Source organism: Cryptomeria japonica, chromosome 4 (assembly GCF_030272615.1).
Source record: "Cryptomeria japonica chromosome 4, Sugi_1.0, whole genome shotgun sequence".
In the NCBI taxonomy this organism is placed as follows: Eukaryota; Viridiplantae; Streptophyta; class Pinopsida; order Cupressales; family Cupressaceae; genus Cryptomeria; species Cryptomeria japonica.
Genome location: NC_081408.1, coordinates 332159640 through 332173058, shown reverse-complemented (window position 1 = coordinate 332173058; position 13419 = coordinate 332159640). Strand labels below are relative to the sequence as shown.

The 13419-nt window shown below is 38.0% G+C and overlaps 1 protein-coding gene across 5 annotated transcripts in view; it reads left to right on the top strand.

The window, feature by feature from the left end:
• The window catches only part of LOC131063583 (uncharacterized), a 252376-nt gene that overhangs the window by 90589 nt on the left and 148368 nt on the right, over positions 1–13419 (top strand). Inside the window, exons 2-5 of one of the 5 annotated variants that reach the window (XM_057997445.2) lie at positions 2986–3053; positions 3300–4101; positions 4305–4493; positions 4694–4785. In XM_057997445.2, coding sequence (XP_057853428.1) covers positions 3361–4101; positions 4305–4493; positions 4694–4785 — 1022 coding nt within the window. In that variant the 5' untranslated portion in view covers positions 2986–3053; positions 3300–3360. Of the gene's footprint in view, positions 1–2985; positions 3076–3296; positions 4102–4304; positions 4494–4693; positions 4786–13419 lie in introns of all 5 variants that reach the window. The other 4 variants (XM_057997442.2, XM_057997444.2, XM_057997443.2 and 1 more) reach the window with 4 other exon arrangements.

Here is a 13419-nt window from a genome sequence, read left to right as displayed (position 1 = left end):
ACATCTCAATGGTCGAATGTCGGTTTTGGGCACGTCTTTCCACTTGTCACCTACGTATGTCTGTGGAAATGGCTCAGAATCTTCTAGACAGGTTGCGACCCTCTCTTTCCCTCCTCTTCTCTCTTTTAAATCCATCTTTCACTTCATTCAAGCTCTCTTGGTTATTCAACCTCTCCTAGACTCTCTCTCTCTTGGCTCTCACAGCTTGCTCTTGCTCTCTCACTCGCTATAGTAGTCTCTAGTTTGCTACAACACTCTCAAGCTCTCATGATATCTCTTGCAACTTTCTTGGCTTTTGTCAAGCCTATTCGGTAATATCTATCTATTTATCCTATCTTTGAGCATCTTGGGATTTATCACATCCCTCTTCTATCATTTATTTTATCTTGCATTTATCTTTTATTCTATCTATCTACTTGGGTTGTCTGTGGAGGTGGAAACACCAAAACGGGGGTTTGACCGAGGTTGACTCCAAAACACAACCCCCAACATTTTCCTTTCTAGCTTGTGTGCAGGTTGCATTAGAGAAGATTCATCTGCCTGGAGGCTTCATAGCGTGGACCTATTGTTTGTTTACTTTCTTCCCTTTTTCTCCTTCCATTTTATCTTGGTTATTTCGTATATCGCATTTACTAGTTTAGCTTCATTACTATCTGTGTTTTATTGCATTATAATCGCACTTGGAACTCCATGTACGAATTTTGTACCTCGTCCGTATAGGACGATAGCGCGCTGCGCTGGTGTCCTAGACCTGCGCGCTTGTCCTTTGGACAGAGGCTTGATAGAGTCATTTGAGAGCCTCTGATTGCGATTAACTACTTAACTCTGTCATTTTTATCCCCGGGCTCACCTTAGCGCCAGTTTGAGTGAGGTAGCAGCGGATCAATTTGTCCTCTGAGATTCATCATCTTGGAGGTGACAAATCCCCTCCTCTACAATATATATATATATATATATATATATATATATATTTATCCGCTCAGAATGAAATCGCTTCATATAATAAATTGTGGTCCAACTTATATTTAATTAAATATGAATGATTCATAACTTGAGGTCCTCTTAATATTTAATTAAATAACTTTATTCCCTCAATATTTTGCTTTAGCATATGGGAATAATGTAGGCTAACAAAAATAATCATTAATGAGTGCTAGGCGGAAGGGGACATTACACAGTTTTTGGATTTTTTAAAAGGGTATTTGGCTGAAGTCTAGGAAAGAGAAACCACAACCATTAGAGGTATTTGAGCATGTTTAACCCATTTAGATTTCTCAGATCGGTTACAACTGATGGAAAATACAAGGGGGACAAAGTGGCAACATTTTGGCAACTTTTGTGGGTTTCTTTCTTGCTAAACCTGGAATTTTGAAGCTGTAATATTCCATTGGGCATTGAGTCACAGGGGTCAATAAACTACTACAAAGGCTTGCCTCAAAAGTTAAAACACCACAAAACAAGGAACAAAATGTGTAGATGCACTTGGATGAAAACAACATAACCTAATTTAACTTAAACCAGCCAACACGAAAAAAATACTCGAACAAAGCCATTGACTGTCTTGTCAAAATGGCTACCTCTGATAGTGTAAGTTGCTCCTCATGGTGATGGATAACCAAGTAGAAAAGAAGGGACAAACACTTAATAGGTTGTTGAAGTGCTTTCCCAAAATTGAGAATAAAACAACATACCCCCTTGATTTGTTTATGAATATGGCTCTTCTAAAGTGGATGGGTAAGCAAATCCTTCTTTCCTTGGTTCTCATCTTCATGCTTAGAAGAAAACACGACTTGGGGAAACTTGCCTACCTCCAACTGAGCTAGATGCCTAATAGGGCATCCTCTTGAAAGACCAAAGTTCAAATCACCAGTGTTGAACTTGTGATTGTGCTCAACTTCTTTGTTGTCTTGCTCTTTGGAAAGGTTTGATTCTGATAATTCACCTGAAAGTATGGATGCTTCCTCCTCATGTTCATGCTGCCTGATCAGGATATGATGGCTTGATGTCAAAGTCTGAACAAAAATATTCGTGGTGATACCATATTTTTCAATGTCATCTTTAAGGACTTTAATGCTGGTTGTTACAACATAGGCAGACAATCCATATAGATGAATCTACTTACACTAACAGTTTGGTGCTCATTACATCATATTTTGAGCCCCAAAGTGGCCCCAAGCACAATAGGTCTTCTGAGCAGGCTACTCAATGGTATAAATCTGACAACGCAGGTCCTATATATAGCTTCCAGTGGAATCTATAAAAATAACCAAATTTTACTTGGCCTTGAATGACAGGGACTACATTATTCATAGTAGATGCACCTGATTATCCATGTTCTTTTGCCTTTATCTATGTTAATGCTATCTTGTGGATCTTTGTTTATAGCAGCGCAGGAATAATGTGGAAAAAATTGTTATTATCCATGACTTGGCCTCGCTGCCAGATTTCCCCCTAAAATATCTCTTTTTTTTCAATTAATTGGTCAATCCCATTTTTTGGTCAATGAAATGTAATTTAATTGTGATCTTTTCATAAGTTGTCGAGTTTTTTATGATTTTTTTAAAAAATCACAATTTAATTGGGATTACTTGCAATTTTTGCTAGAAAACCTGCATTTTGATCCACTCCGCTCATTTTGTTTTGCCAAATTTTAGATTTTTTTTGGCACACACTAACCTAACTTGATTTTTCCTGATCAATTGAAAAAATCATCTTTTTGTTTTGAGTTATCCCCAGGAAAGATTTTTGATACTATGGTTTATACTTTGTAGTTTGCTTTAGGTAGTGTTCCACTTCCTATACTTCTTTATTCTTGTTAAACATATTATTGTCTTCATGGGTGTTAGAGATGCTGTAGGTAATTAATGATTGTAATATTCTGCAGTCCCTTAAACCTATTCTAGTTATCCATGGACATATTAATATACTTCAATTTAATTTTTTCATATTTCTACTACAATTTGACATATAACGCCTTTCTTTCAGGATTTAAGGCCATCTGTTTGGAAAATCAATCTTTCGATGTTCTGTTAGATTCTGCCATGTAATAGAAAGTAAGTTTATGACAATATTCAGGTGGGTAATATGCATGCTACATGATATTTATACTTTTAATAACATTGCATCCATGTTTTTGTCATATGTCTCAACTGCAATGCTTGCATCTCAACTAATTTGCATTATAACAGATATTATATGCAAGATTTATATATTTGATTGTGCTTTATTTATCATAAGTACTGAATGCTATGCATTTGTGTGCCACTTATTCAGCTTGGATATTTTTTTTTTTTCAGCAGATCATTGAATGGTTCAATAAATGTGAAAGTTATCAGTTGTCACTTTCATACATAAAAGTATATGATGAATAGTTTGAAGCATGAACAACCATTTTCAAGGCCCTCCAGATCTCATCCCCATGACAGCAAATCATATCATCATAAAGATGGGGCAAAAGGCTCCGAGCTCTGGACAGATGGGCTAATCTGTGCTTATGAATTTTTCTCTGGGAAGAAGAAGAAAAGTAGAGATGGGTTACAATCTAAAAATCAAATAGCACAAGAGAAAATTGTGCAAGATATAACTAGGATCAGACAATCTGATCTAAATAACTTGTCTAAAACCAATGTAAGCAGTGATTCAAAACTAGAGAAGACTACTATTGTTTCAACTGATAGTGAAGATCCACAATCAAGTTTAATAAATATTGAAGAAACAGATGGAAACAAAGGCATGGTAATGCCGAGGGAAAGCCAAATTGCAAGAAAGAACAGAAATGTAGATACACTTCATGAATGCTCTTGGGTCCCAATTGGATGGTCAAGACTATTGGAACTCGTCCAGATGGTTCAAGTTGATGCAGAGTGGACTTCTCAGCCAATTGAATACAGTGATGAAGAGGATACTCTTACTGTTGCAGATGTTGCAGCTCCATACTGGCAGAGACCAGCTGGGCCAACTTGGTGGTGCCACGTAATGGCAGGACATCCAAGAATTGATTCCTGGTTAAAAAACTCTCGGTGGTTGCATCCTGCAATCAGTACTTCTCTAAGAAATGAAAGCCAATTAATTAGCGAGAGAATGAAACACCTATTCTATGAGGTAAAAATCCCTTGTTTTTGAGTGGTTTTACCAGTTTTGCATTTGGGAATCCCTTTTTTTTTTATGTTCTATATTGTTAGAAATTCTGTTCTCTGGTGAGATTTAACCCATGAATCATGATGTGAAGAAAGTACAATGATGACCCTAGGACTATTGATTGTACTTTGTTATCAACCCACGTTATTGATTGTATCAAATTTTAGGTTCCAGTTCGTGTTGCAGGAGGACTATTGTTTGAGTTGCTAGGACAGACAGTAGGTGACCCTCAACGTGAGGAAGATGACATTCCTATAGTACTTAGATCTTGGCAGGCTCAGAACTTTCTTGTCACAGCTTTGCATGTTAAAGGAACAGTGCCATATTTAAATGTTCTTGGAATTATTGAAGTTCAGGTAATAACATTCCACTTGAAGTTTCTGTCAGGAACCTGATGAAAGAACTATCTAAAGTTTAACTTTAAACACACTGGTCCATCTTGTTTGTACATTTATTTTCATGTGTCTACATGATGATGTTAGAAAGAACACACTTTGAATAGCCACATCTCTTTTACCATTTCCGCAATATAATGTCACCTACATCTTTTTTGCAGGATCTTCTTGTAGCTGGAGGTTCTGCAGCTCCGAAAACAGCACATGAACTAATTGCAAATTTAGCTTCTCGTCTTGCAAGATGGGATGATAGGTGATTTTCATTATTTCCTTTTAAAATTCAGAATTGTAGCTATACATTTCTAGAGAAATAGCCATTCCTAAAATGGATAATTGTAAACAAATTTTCTAAACTGGTTACTTTTAGGAGAGTTGATCAATGCACATATGAATGCTCAATTTGCATGCAAAACACAGATACTTATATGAAATTCAGCTTTATAGCATGCATTTATGCTCATTGGAAGATGGAGGATGTTTATGCTCATTTCAGTGAAGAAGCTCTATAAAAGGCTCATATGAAAGCAGTTTCTAGGCGATATAGAGGATGCCCTAAAAATGATCACGGAGGGAGGAGGAATTCATCTACTACATGACCTCTGTATTGTACAAATTTGTGGACAGACAATGGAGCGCTACCTTCTCATCTTCACGAACATGCACTCTGCCTTGCCACGCCACTGTCCGTATGCTGGGGTGTGCATCCTGTTTGTCAAAAGAATTCTGGGTTTTGCTTTGGCTAAAGGGCTTGATGTAATGTTCTCTAATGGAACCCTCTTATATTCTGACCTAGAATCACAATTTTAGTGCATAGTAAATACAATAGAGGGACACTATTGTCAACTAAAGCTTGGTCTGGAACTTGCACAACAGGTTAGTCAACATTTCCATTATGCTATGATAGATCATATATTCAACATTCTTTATATATTGCCCAGTTTATATGAAGGATTCAACAACCCTTTATCTCCCTACACCTGTCCCCATTATCTGTCACAATTTTCTCTTGGGGTTTTGTCATCTAGGAGGGAGCGAGGACATCTAATTTGTATATATACAACAGTACTAGAGGCTTCAGCCCAAAAAGAGGCTTCTAAGTTTTGATCATACATCATAGCTCTAGCAGCTTCAACAATAGTTCTATTCTTCCTCTCTGCCACCCCATTTTGTTGAGGATTTTAAGGAACTGTATACTCCCTCTTAATCCCAACATTTATACAAAAGTTTTTAAAGTTATCTGAAGTATATTTCCCCCCATTATCTGTTCTTAGTATTTTAATTCTCTTACCCGATATATTTTCTACTACAGCCTTGAATTCTTTAAATCTCATAAGGATTTCTTCTGACTCTTTACATTTAAAAAAATATATCCATGTCTTCCTAGAGAAATCATCTACAAAGATAACATAATACAAAAATCCTCCTAAAGAGGTTATAGACTGTTGGTTGAAAATTTTGTACACTTGGGGAAATATACAAAATTGTGGTTTCAACCACAACACACGAGTAAAAACTCTCCTAATTAAGGGAAGGCTCCCCCTATCTAACTACAACTTTGAAAATAAAATAGGATGGGACAGCAATCTTTCTTTTTTTTCAAGAAAGACAATATCCTTTTCTCTTCACAGAAAAGGATAGCGATTGAATATGAACAGCAGTAACCACTTTCAAATGAAATGAGAGAAAGGAAATGAAGTTTCCTGAAAGCTCAAAGACTCCCGTCACTTCTTTTGGGACAGGACAACAATATCAAGCTCAAAGACTTGACTATCGGAAGTCCTATCTACCCTTTGCTATACTAAATTTTACAACGAATAAAAGACGACAGCTCAAAGACTGGAATAATCTATTCGTTCAACACAAAGACAAGAACTAATGCAAGCTCAAAGACTTGCTGCTATTTCTTATCAAACAGTAATTTTTTCTCAAGAATAGACACAAGCTCAAAGACTTGTTGCTCCTTCTAGAGATTTTCCTATTTTAGTTAATCTTCTCTCTTGTAGCTCAAAGACTTCAAATCAGATTGGACTAAGCTCCTTTAGAAACACTTTGCATAGAAGAAATAAAAAGATTCAAACTCAAACATGTAGCTCAAAGACTCAAAACTTGAGTGATCCTTCTTTATTATTCTTCAAAACCTTCAATTCACATACATAAGCTCAAAGACTTCTTTTTGTAAATTTGGCAGAGTTTTTGCTTGCTTTCCCAAAAGATAAAAATTACAATAGACCCCTCAAGTATTTATAGAAGAGGAGCCTTGAGAAAAAGGTGGGAGGATCCCAACTAACTTGAGAGATTCTCTCAACCACCAAGACTTATTCAATAACTAACTAAGACTTCATTAATTAACTAAGAGTTATTCCAACTAACTAAGACTTATTCCAACTACAGTCCTAATCGGACACAACTTGTAGTTGCCTTACATGTAATTACAAAAGTGCAAGTAATGTGTAACTTGCTTTTTACAAAAAATACTTTTACATGTAACTTGTCAAAACAAAATTACAACTAAAGATTACAAAAGAGGAAAATTCAACTAAGTATTGAATAACACTTAAGTTGCATTTTGTGAAGAGACAAATCCTTGAAATTTATGGATGCTCGTTTGTAGTTCCTCAGGATTCGATTCATGGGTGTTCTTGGCAACAACCATGGTCGTCACAATAATGTCGTGACAGCGGAGGAGCGCAGAATTGTTTTTATCCAGGATAGACTGGATTTCATGCAGAAAGGCTTGGTGTTTCATCAATGTCTGAATTGAAGCAGTCGTGAATTGTTCGCTCCTCCATTCATTATGAATCCTCATTTGTAAATCAGCAAGAACTTCTTCTGGAATCAACTCTCCATCTTAACTTACTATGTTACAAGAGGCCTTTTCACAATGTGAGACAATATCTCGGTAAACTTCGCCCCGAAATCTTTTTACATCACCGATCTCCTCAATGAGGGATTTAAGAACAAGGGTCTTGTTTTCCAGGAGTTCTTCAAATTCCAAGTACATGACCCTGGAAGAGATGATGGCATGCTCCTGTAGAACACTCAGCTGTTGTTGGGGCATGGTACGCCAGATTGTTAAACTTCCTTCAACACTTTCCAGATTTTTTTGAAAGTATTAGAAGTTTGATCCAGTTTCTCCTCAATGGTCTCCAACTTAGACATTATTTGAAAAATCTCTTTCATTACCTATGCACATAGATCATGAAGCTGATCAACCCAGGAATCCAGTGCTTGTACCTTCTGAGCAGCCCTTTCCACTCTACGAATTGATTCTTGGGAACTAGAAGAACCTACAGAGTTACTCCCTTCAGCAACAGGTTTTGTGATTTTATGATTCGCTGCCATAAGCTGTCGGTTTTCCTCTTCCAGCTTGTCTTTCTTCGCTAGAAGCTCATCACACCTTTGCACCAATGAGGCAACAGAAAACTGAGCATCATGTTTAATGACCTCATGCGTCTGTTTTTCCAACTCTATCCTTGTAACCTTATAATCGGCAGCTGACATTTCCTCAAGTGGCTTATCTGCAATAGGTTCCACAATTTCAGCTACCTTCATCTTGTTGCTATCAACAGTTACTCTGGAGATAGTCTTGGCCTTCTTAGCAACTTTGGATTTGGACTGTTTGAGTTGCTGGTAATCAAAGGCATCAGGTGAGATTTCTTGCTTCTTCCTTTTTGGAGTAAAAGAACTAAGCCATGGAGGCAAAGTCATCAACTCCCCTCCAGTAGCAGCCGTAGACAAAGGAGAAGCAGTTTCTGTTTGAATCACCGTGGTCATCCTGGGAGGAATATCTGTTTGGATAGCGACCACGGTTTGCTTAGTTACCAATGGGTATGAAGATTGCCTCATGAATTCTTCAAAACCAGAAGTGGAAGTATCAATTTCTGATAACTGGATGCAAGTAAGAATATTCTCAGGAACTTTCAACACACTCTCTTGTTGATGATCAGGAGATGGCTTGTATGCCGAAATGGGAATTGCATTCTGAGGAGACACATCCACAATCAAATCAGGAGGAGAAAGAGGCATCTCAATGGAAACTGGTGGAATGATCTCATGAGGCGAGTCTGAAATTGGAGACTTAGGAGCATCATCAGATTGCTGCCCCTCTTCTGGATTATCCAGATCGATCACCTGAACATGGAATCGTGATTTTTCCTTCCCACAAACTGTCGTCTCCTCAGGAGGAAGCACTTCTACACGACTGACTCGCAACTTGATCCTTGTGCTCGAAGATGATGCACCCTCCTTGTTGTCAACCTGAATCTTAGACTTACGTCCAAGAGGCCCCGTAGAATCATCTTTACCAACCTTGATTTTTATAAGTCTAATAGCATTACTTTTCAGCCATGCGTTGGTGTTGGCCAAGATAGGCTGAAATCTGTCAAGGATGGATATGCACTCTTTGTGCGACCATTGGATCAAAGGAAGTGGAGCTTCCTCAACCCTCCGTGAAATGTATTCAGGATCAAGTATATGCCCGTCATCAATCATCCCTTGTGGGATATCCGCCAAGTTCAAATCAACAATTTGCTCAACAGTGAGCCTGCAGTAATCCATTTTGAGGACTTCGGCTTCTGTGCGGAGATCTACCTAGATGTCTTCAATGCGATGTAGATGCACAAAGGATTTCTTGATCTTCTCCTTCATACCCCTATAATCAAAATCAGCTCTAGGTTTAAACCTTTTGAGCTTGATTTCTTGCAATTCAGTCTCCATGGCTCAAAGACATTGGAATGCTCAAGGCCCATCATCTTGCTAAGAAGAGTGATGGTGTCTCCTATCTCCCATTTAAAATCGCAGCGGTACAACTTCGCCCACCTTGAGAAGGAGGCTCGTGGCTCTTGGATCCACCTATTGATGTGTCGCTTGCAATCTTTTTCCCTCTTCACATAATACTCCGCTGCACTTTCTTTGCAGATTTCCATATAAACAAGTGCAGGAGGTATTCTGAAGACCTTCTCGATTGTATTTGCATCGAGACGAATTATAGCTTCGCCATCACCATTTTTGATGACTCTTGACTCTTTGTCAAAATGATGGGTGCAGGCAAGAACAAACTCAGGTTCTAGGGCAGCCACCGGAAAGGAAGATGCATGATGAATATAGCTGTCCAACAGCCGTTGCAAGTTATTATCTTGTGGATCTTCTACCCTTTTGATGAATTCTGACTAGAGAAACGGACTCGCCCGGACTCGCCGAGACTCGGCGAGTCTGAGTACGAGTAATGCTCGGCGAGTCCTAGGGACTCGAACTCGGACTCCTCCGAGTCTGGGGAGTAAACTCACCAGACTCGCCGAGTTGGCGAGTTTGGCTCAAAATTGCCAGACTTGGCGAGTCCTGAGCCCCAGACTCGGTTATTGGCTGGGTTAATAAAATGACAAAAAAAAAAGCATTTTAAAAAGTAATAAGTTTTTTTGGAAGGGTCAGGAGCGAAATTTGACATTTTGGTCTCTCCGTCAGGATTATTTTATGGAATATAACATTTAAGTATAAGAAGGAAGAAAGTCTTATACTTTAAGTTATATTCCATATATACTGTCAGGATGTTTGAGAGTGGTTTCGGGCCTCCAGGAGTTATATTGCAAAATCTAGTTTTTAGAGGATTCTTCAGTTTTCCAGACTTAGTCAAATTTCAGGATCAGGACATTCCAGACTTAGCCAAATTTCAACGCATTTGAAGATCAGGTTGACATTCCAGACTTTATCACTCACCAACTTGACCTAGCTCAGACCTTCAAGAATGATACTCACTCACCAAGCAAGACCCAATTAGCAACAAGAGCAAAACCAGGCCCTAAGGAAGACTCTCAAAGAAACCTTAATTCAGACTTGTAATAAGTTTTTTTGGCCTCGCGGGGCACTGCCCCTCAACCTCGCCCTGTATCGCGACAGGGAGCGCGCAAGGGGCGCTGCCCCTTGACCCCACCTTGAGGGCGCTGCCCCCAAACCCCCATCGAAAAATATGGGGGGAAACTGCGTCAATAGAAGTAGAGAAAATTTAACCTCCGAGTCTGACACTGATTGGATCGACTAGGTAGATATAGAGGTTGAGACTGTAGCCATGGCAGAGGAGGAGCGGAGAGCACGAGCACAGACAGGAGATTCAGAGGCAGATAGTGACGCGGATGTTCCTGATGTTGGTGAGCATGGCATGGTGTCATGGGGAGCGGCTATGGCAGTCGAATCATCCAAGACCTACCTTAGACGCCTTCGCAGGGGGCCGGGGCCGGGGCCGGAGGGTGCAGGCTCCTCTGAGCCATAGACTTGTAGTTGTATTTACCTTTGGTATTTGTATGAAACATTTGATGATGATAATATGATGACATGGATTTTTTATTCCATGAGTTTTGTAATATTGTATACATTTGACAATATTTATATATCTATGTTTGTTATTTTCTTCAGCTACAATTTGCGTTTATGCTTATGTGATTGATGTATACTTGTGTATGTAATCAAATGAGCCGAGTTTGATGATGTTATTGTGTCTTTAAGGTGTATTCAATAAAGGGTGTCAAAAACAAGTTTTAAATATTTAAAAATCTCTAAATTTCTTGAGTTTTTCACTATCCCGAGTCCAACCAAGTCTGGAGCCGAGTCCTGAGTCCGAGTTCGAGACGGCCTTGCCGAGTCTGAGTCCCGTTTCTTTGATTCTGACATATGAACGTGCCCTATTTCTGTGTCTCTGATGCGATCCAAAGGAGAAGAAACCTGGGAAGGTGTAACCTTGTTCTGATATTTGTCATATCTGTATTTCATCTTCTTGGGAACTGGAGATGCCGACAAATCTGACATTGATTATGAACCTGGAATACTGTGATGAAGACTTAAAAGAGTTAAGGCAACATCATAGTCAGTTGCAAATATCATTCTTCCTTCTCCAAATGGGTAAAACTTCGATTCTAGAACTTCATGATTTTGTGAGAGGAAGAGGGGAAATATATGGAAATGGGAAAATCTTGACTTTGACCAATTTCGGATCTTGGGGAAATTTTCGCAAGTATACAAGTTGGAATGAACATACATGCAATCGGGGTATTAAAACCTGAATGCAAGTACACTTGTAAAATTGCAAATGGAGAAATGGATGGAAAATGAGATTTTGACTTGCGGAAAATGACGGAGATGGAAAGTACAGATATGGGGAACATGAATGGATAGAAATGGGAAAATCCGGGAAAGTCATTTTCATGAAAATGGGAAGAACTCTTCAACATGTAATCCGGTTTTTAAAACCCGAATTTGAAAGAGGGGTATTTCACACTTTTCAATTTGGAATTTTAACCAAAAATGGTTAAATTCCTTAACCCTAGGGGAAGAACGAGAATTTCCAACGAACTTGTAATTGGGATTAAAAATCCCAAATACAAGTAAAGAGGGAATTTTGGGAAGAATAATGCAATTCGAAAATTGCATGCTAAGGGAAGATTTCTCTCACAAAAACCGATTTTTGGGGGAAGAACAACACATTTGCAAAAATGCAACTAAGAAAGAAAACTAAGAAAACAAGAAAATAACAAAAAGAAGGAAAGAAAGGAAAGTGAACATACCTTTCTTAAAACTGAAATGCTTCTCCAAAAATGCAACAATCCTTGGAATGAAGAAGCAAAATCAATCAATAAGGACAAACCGCAACACTAAACCCTTGCCACGTTTTGGAAAAAAACGTTTTATGTGGAAAAACGTGGCAGCAAACAAGAGTAAAATGGCATAGAAAATGTTTGAATACTTATTGACCTTCAACGCCTTGGTACTCCTAGCCAAAACGATTCATCTCCTTGAAGATTCGTGGCATCAAACACTTCTGTTGTCCTCATTTTTGTTTTCAAAAATGAAGGACCATTACATGAAATTTTTGTGAAAAAATGAAAATTTTTACTCTTTGGCACACTTCTCGAGGCAAAATTTCGACTAATCCTTGGACTGGCTTAATCCTCAGTCCATCCTCAAACTACGTTTCGAATTTTGTCAAATTCTGGGTTCGTTTGCTATGTTTTTCCTTCAATTTCGGGTTTTAAAATTTCGACTGCAGGTGGAGAATTTTCTTCAAACTGCAAGTTTTAATGATATTCATTGTTTTGGTCTTTGTAGGGGACTTTTTGACTTATTACATGTGCACTTTTATTTAAAAGATGTTACTTGTAATTTGTTTTAAATTTCCCCTTTGTTGTTTTTATCTTTTTTATTGTTTTTAGTCTTGTTTAGTTAAAATAGGGATTTTTTGGCTCAATTACAAGTAAACTTGCAGTTTGGTCTAAAAACCCCTACTTTAATGGTTTTCACATGTAATAGGGATTTTAAATCCCCATTACATATGTGCAAGGATAGTTCAAAACGATATAGAAGAATGCAGCTTCATTAAGTTCTAATCCCCCAAAATGTGGCATTTTGGAAACACGTTTTTGCTGATTTGGGGCAAAAAACCAGTCAATACAACCTCCATGTGGCGTGAAAAGTGTCTAAGAATGCATGAAAATAGGGTAGAAACAAAAACGCCTTCCTCCTCCAACAAATCTTCCACAAAATTTGCTTTGAAAAGTTCAACAAAAACGATTTTCTTGCAAATCGGGTTTTTGGGAGAAAAAGACAAGTTCAAAATGCATAAGGGAATGAAAATCGGGTTTTTTAGAACAAATGACAAGTTCTAAAATTCACTTTTTCACTCAGTAGGCCAAAATCGGGTTTTTGAACCAAATAGCAAGTTTTATTTTTGACTTTTTCACTTACAAGGCAAATTCAGGTTTTTTTAACCAAATAGCAAGTTTTATTTTTGACTTTTTCACTTACAAGGCAAATTCGGGTTTTTTGAACCAAATAGCAAGTTTTAAAAATGTCAAAAATGCACTTTATGCATAAAATTGGGTTTTTTGGAGAAGAATGCAAGTTT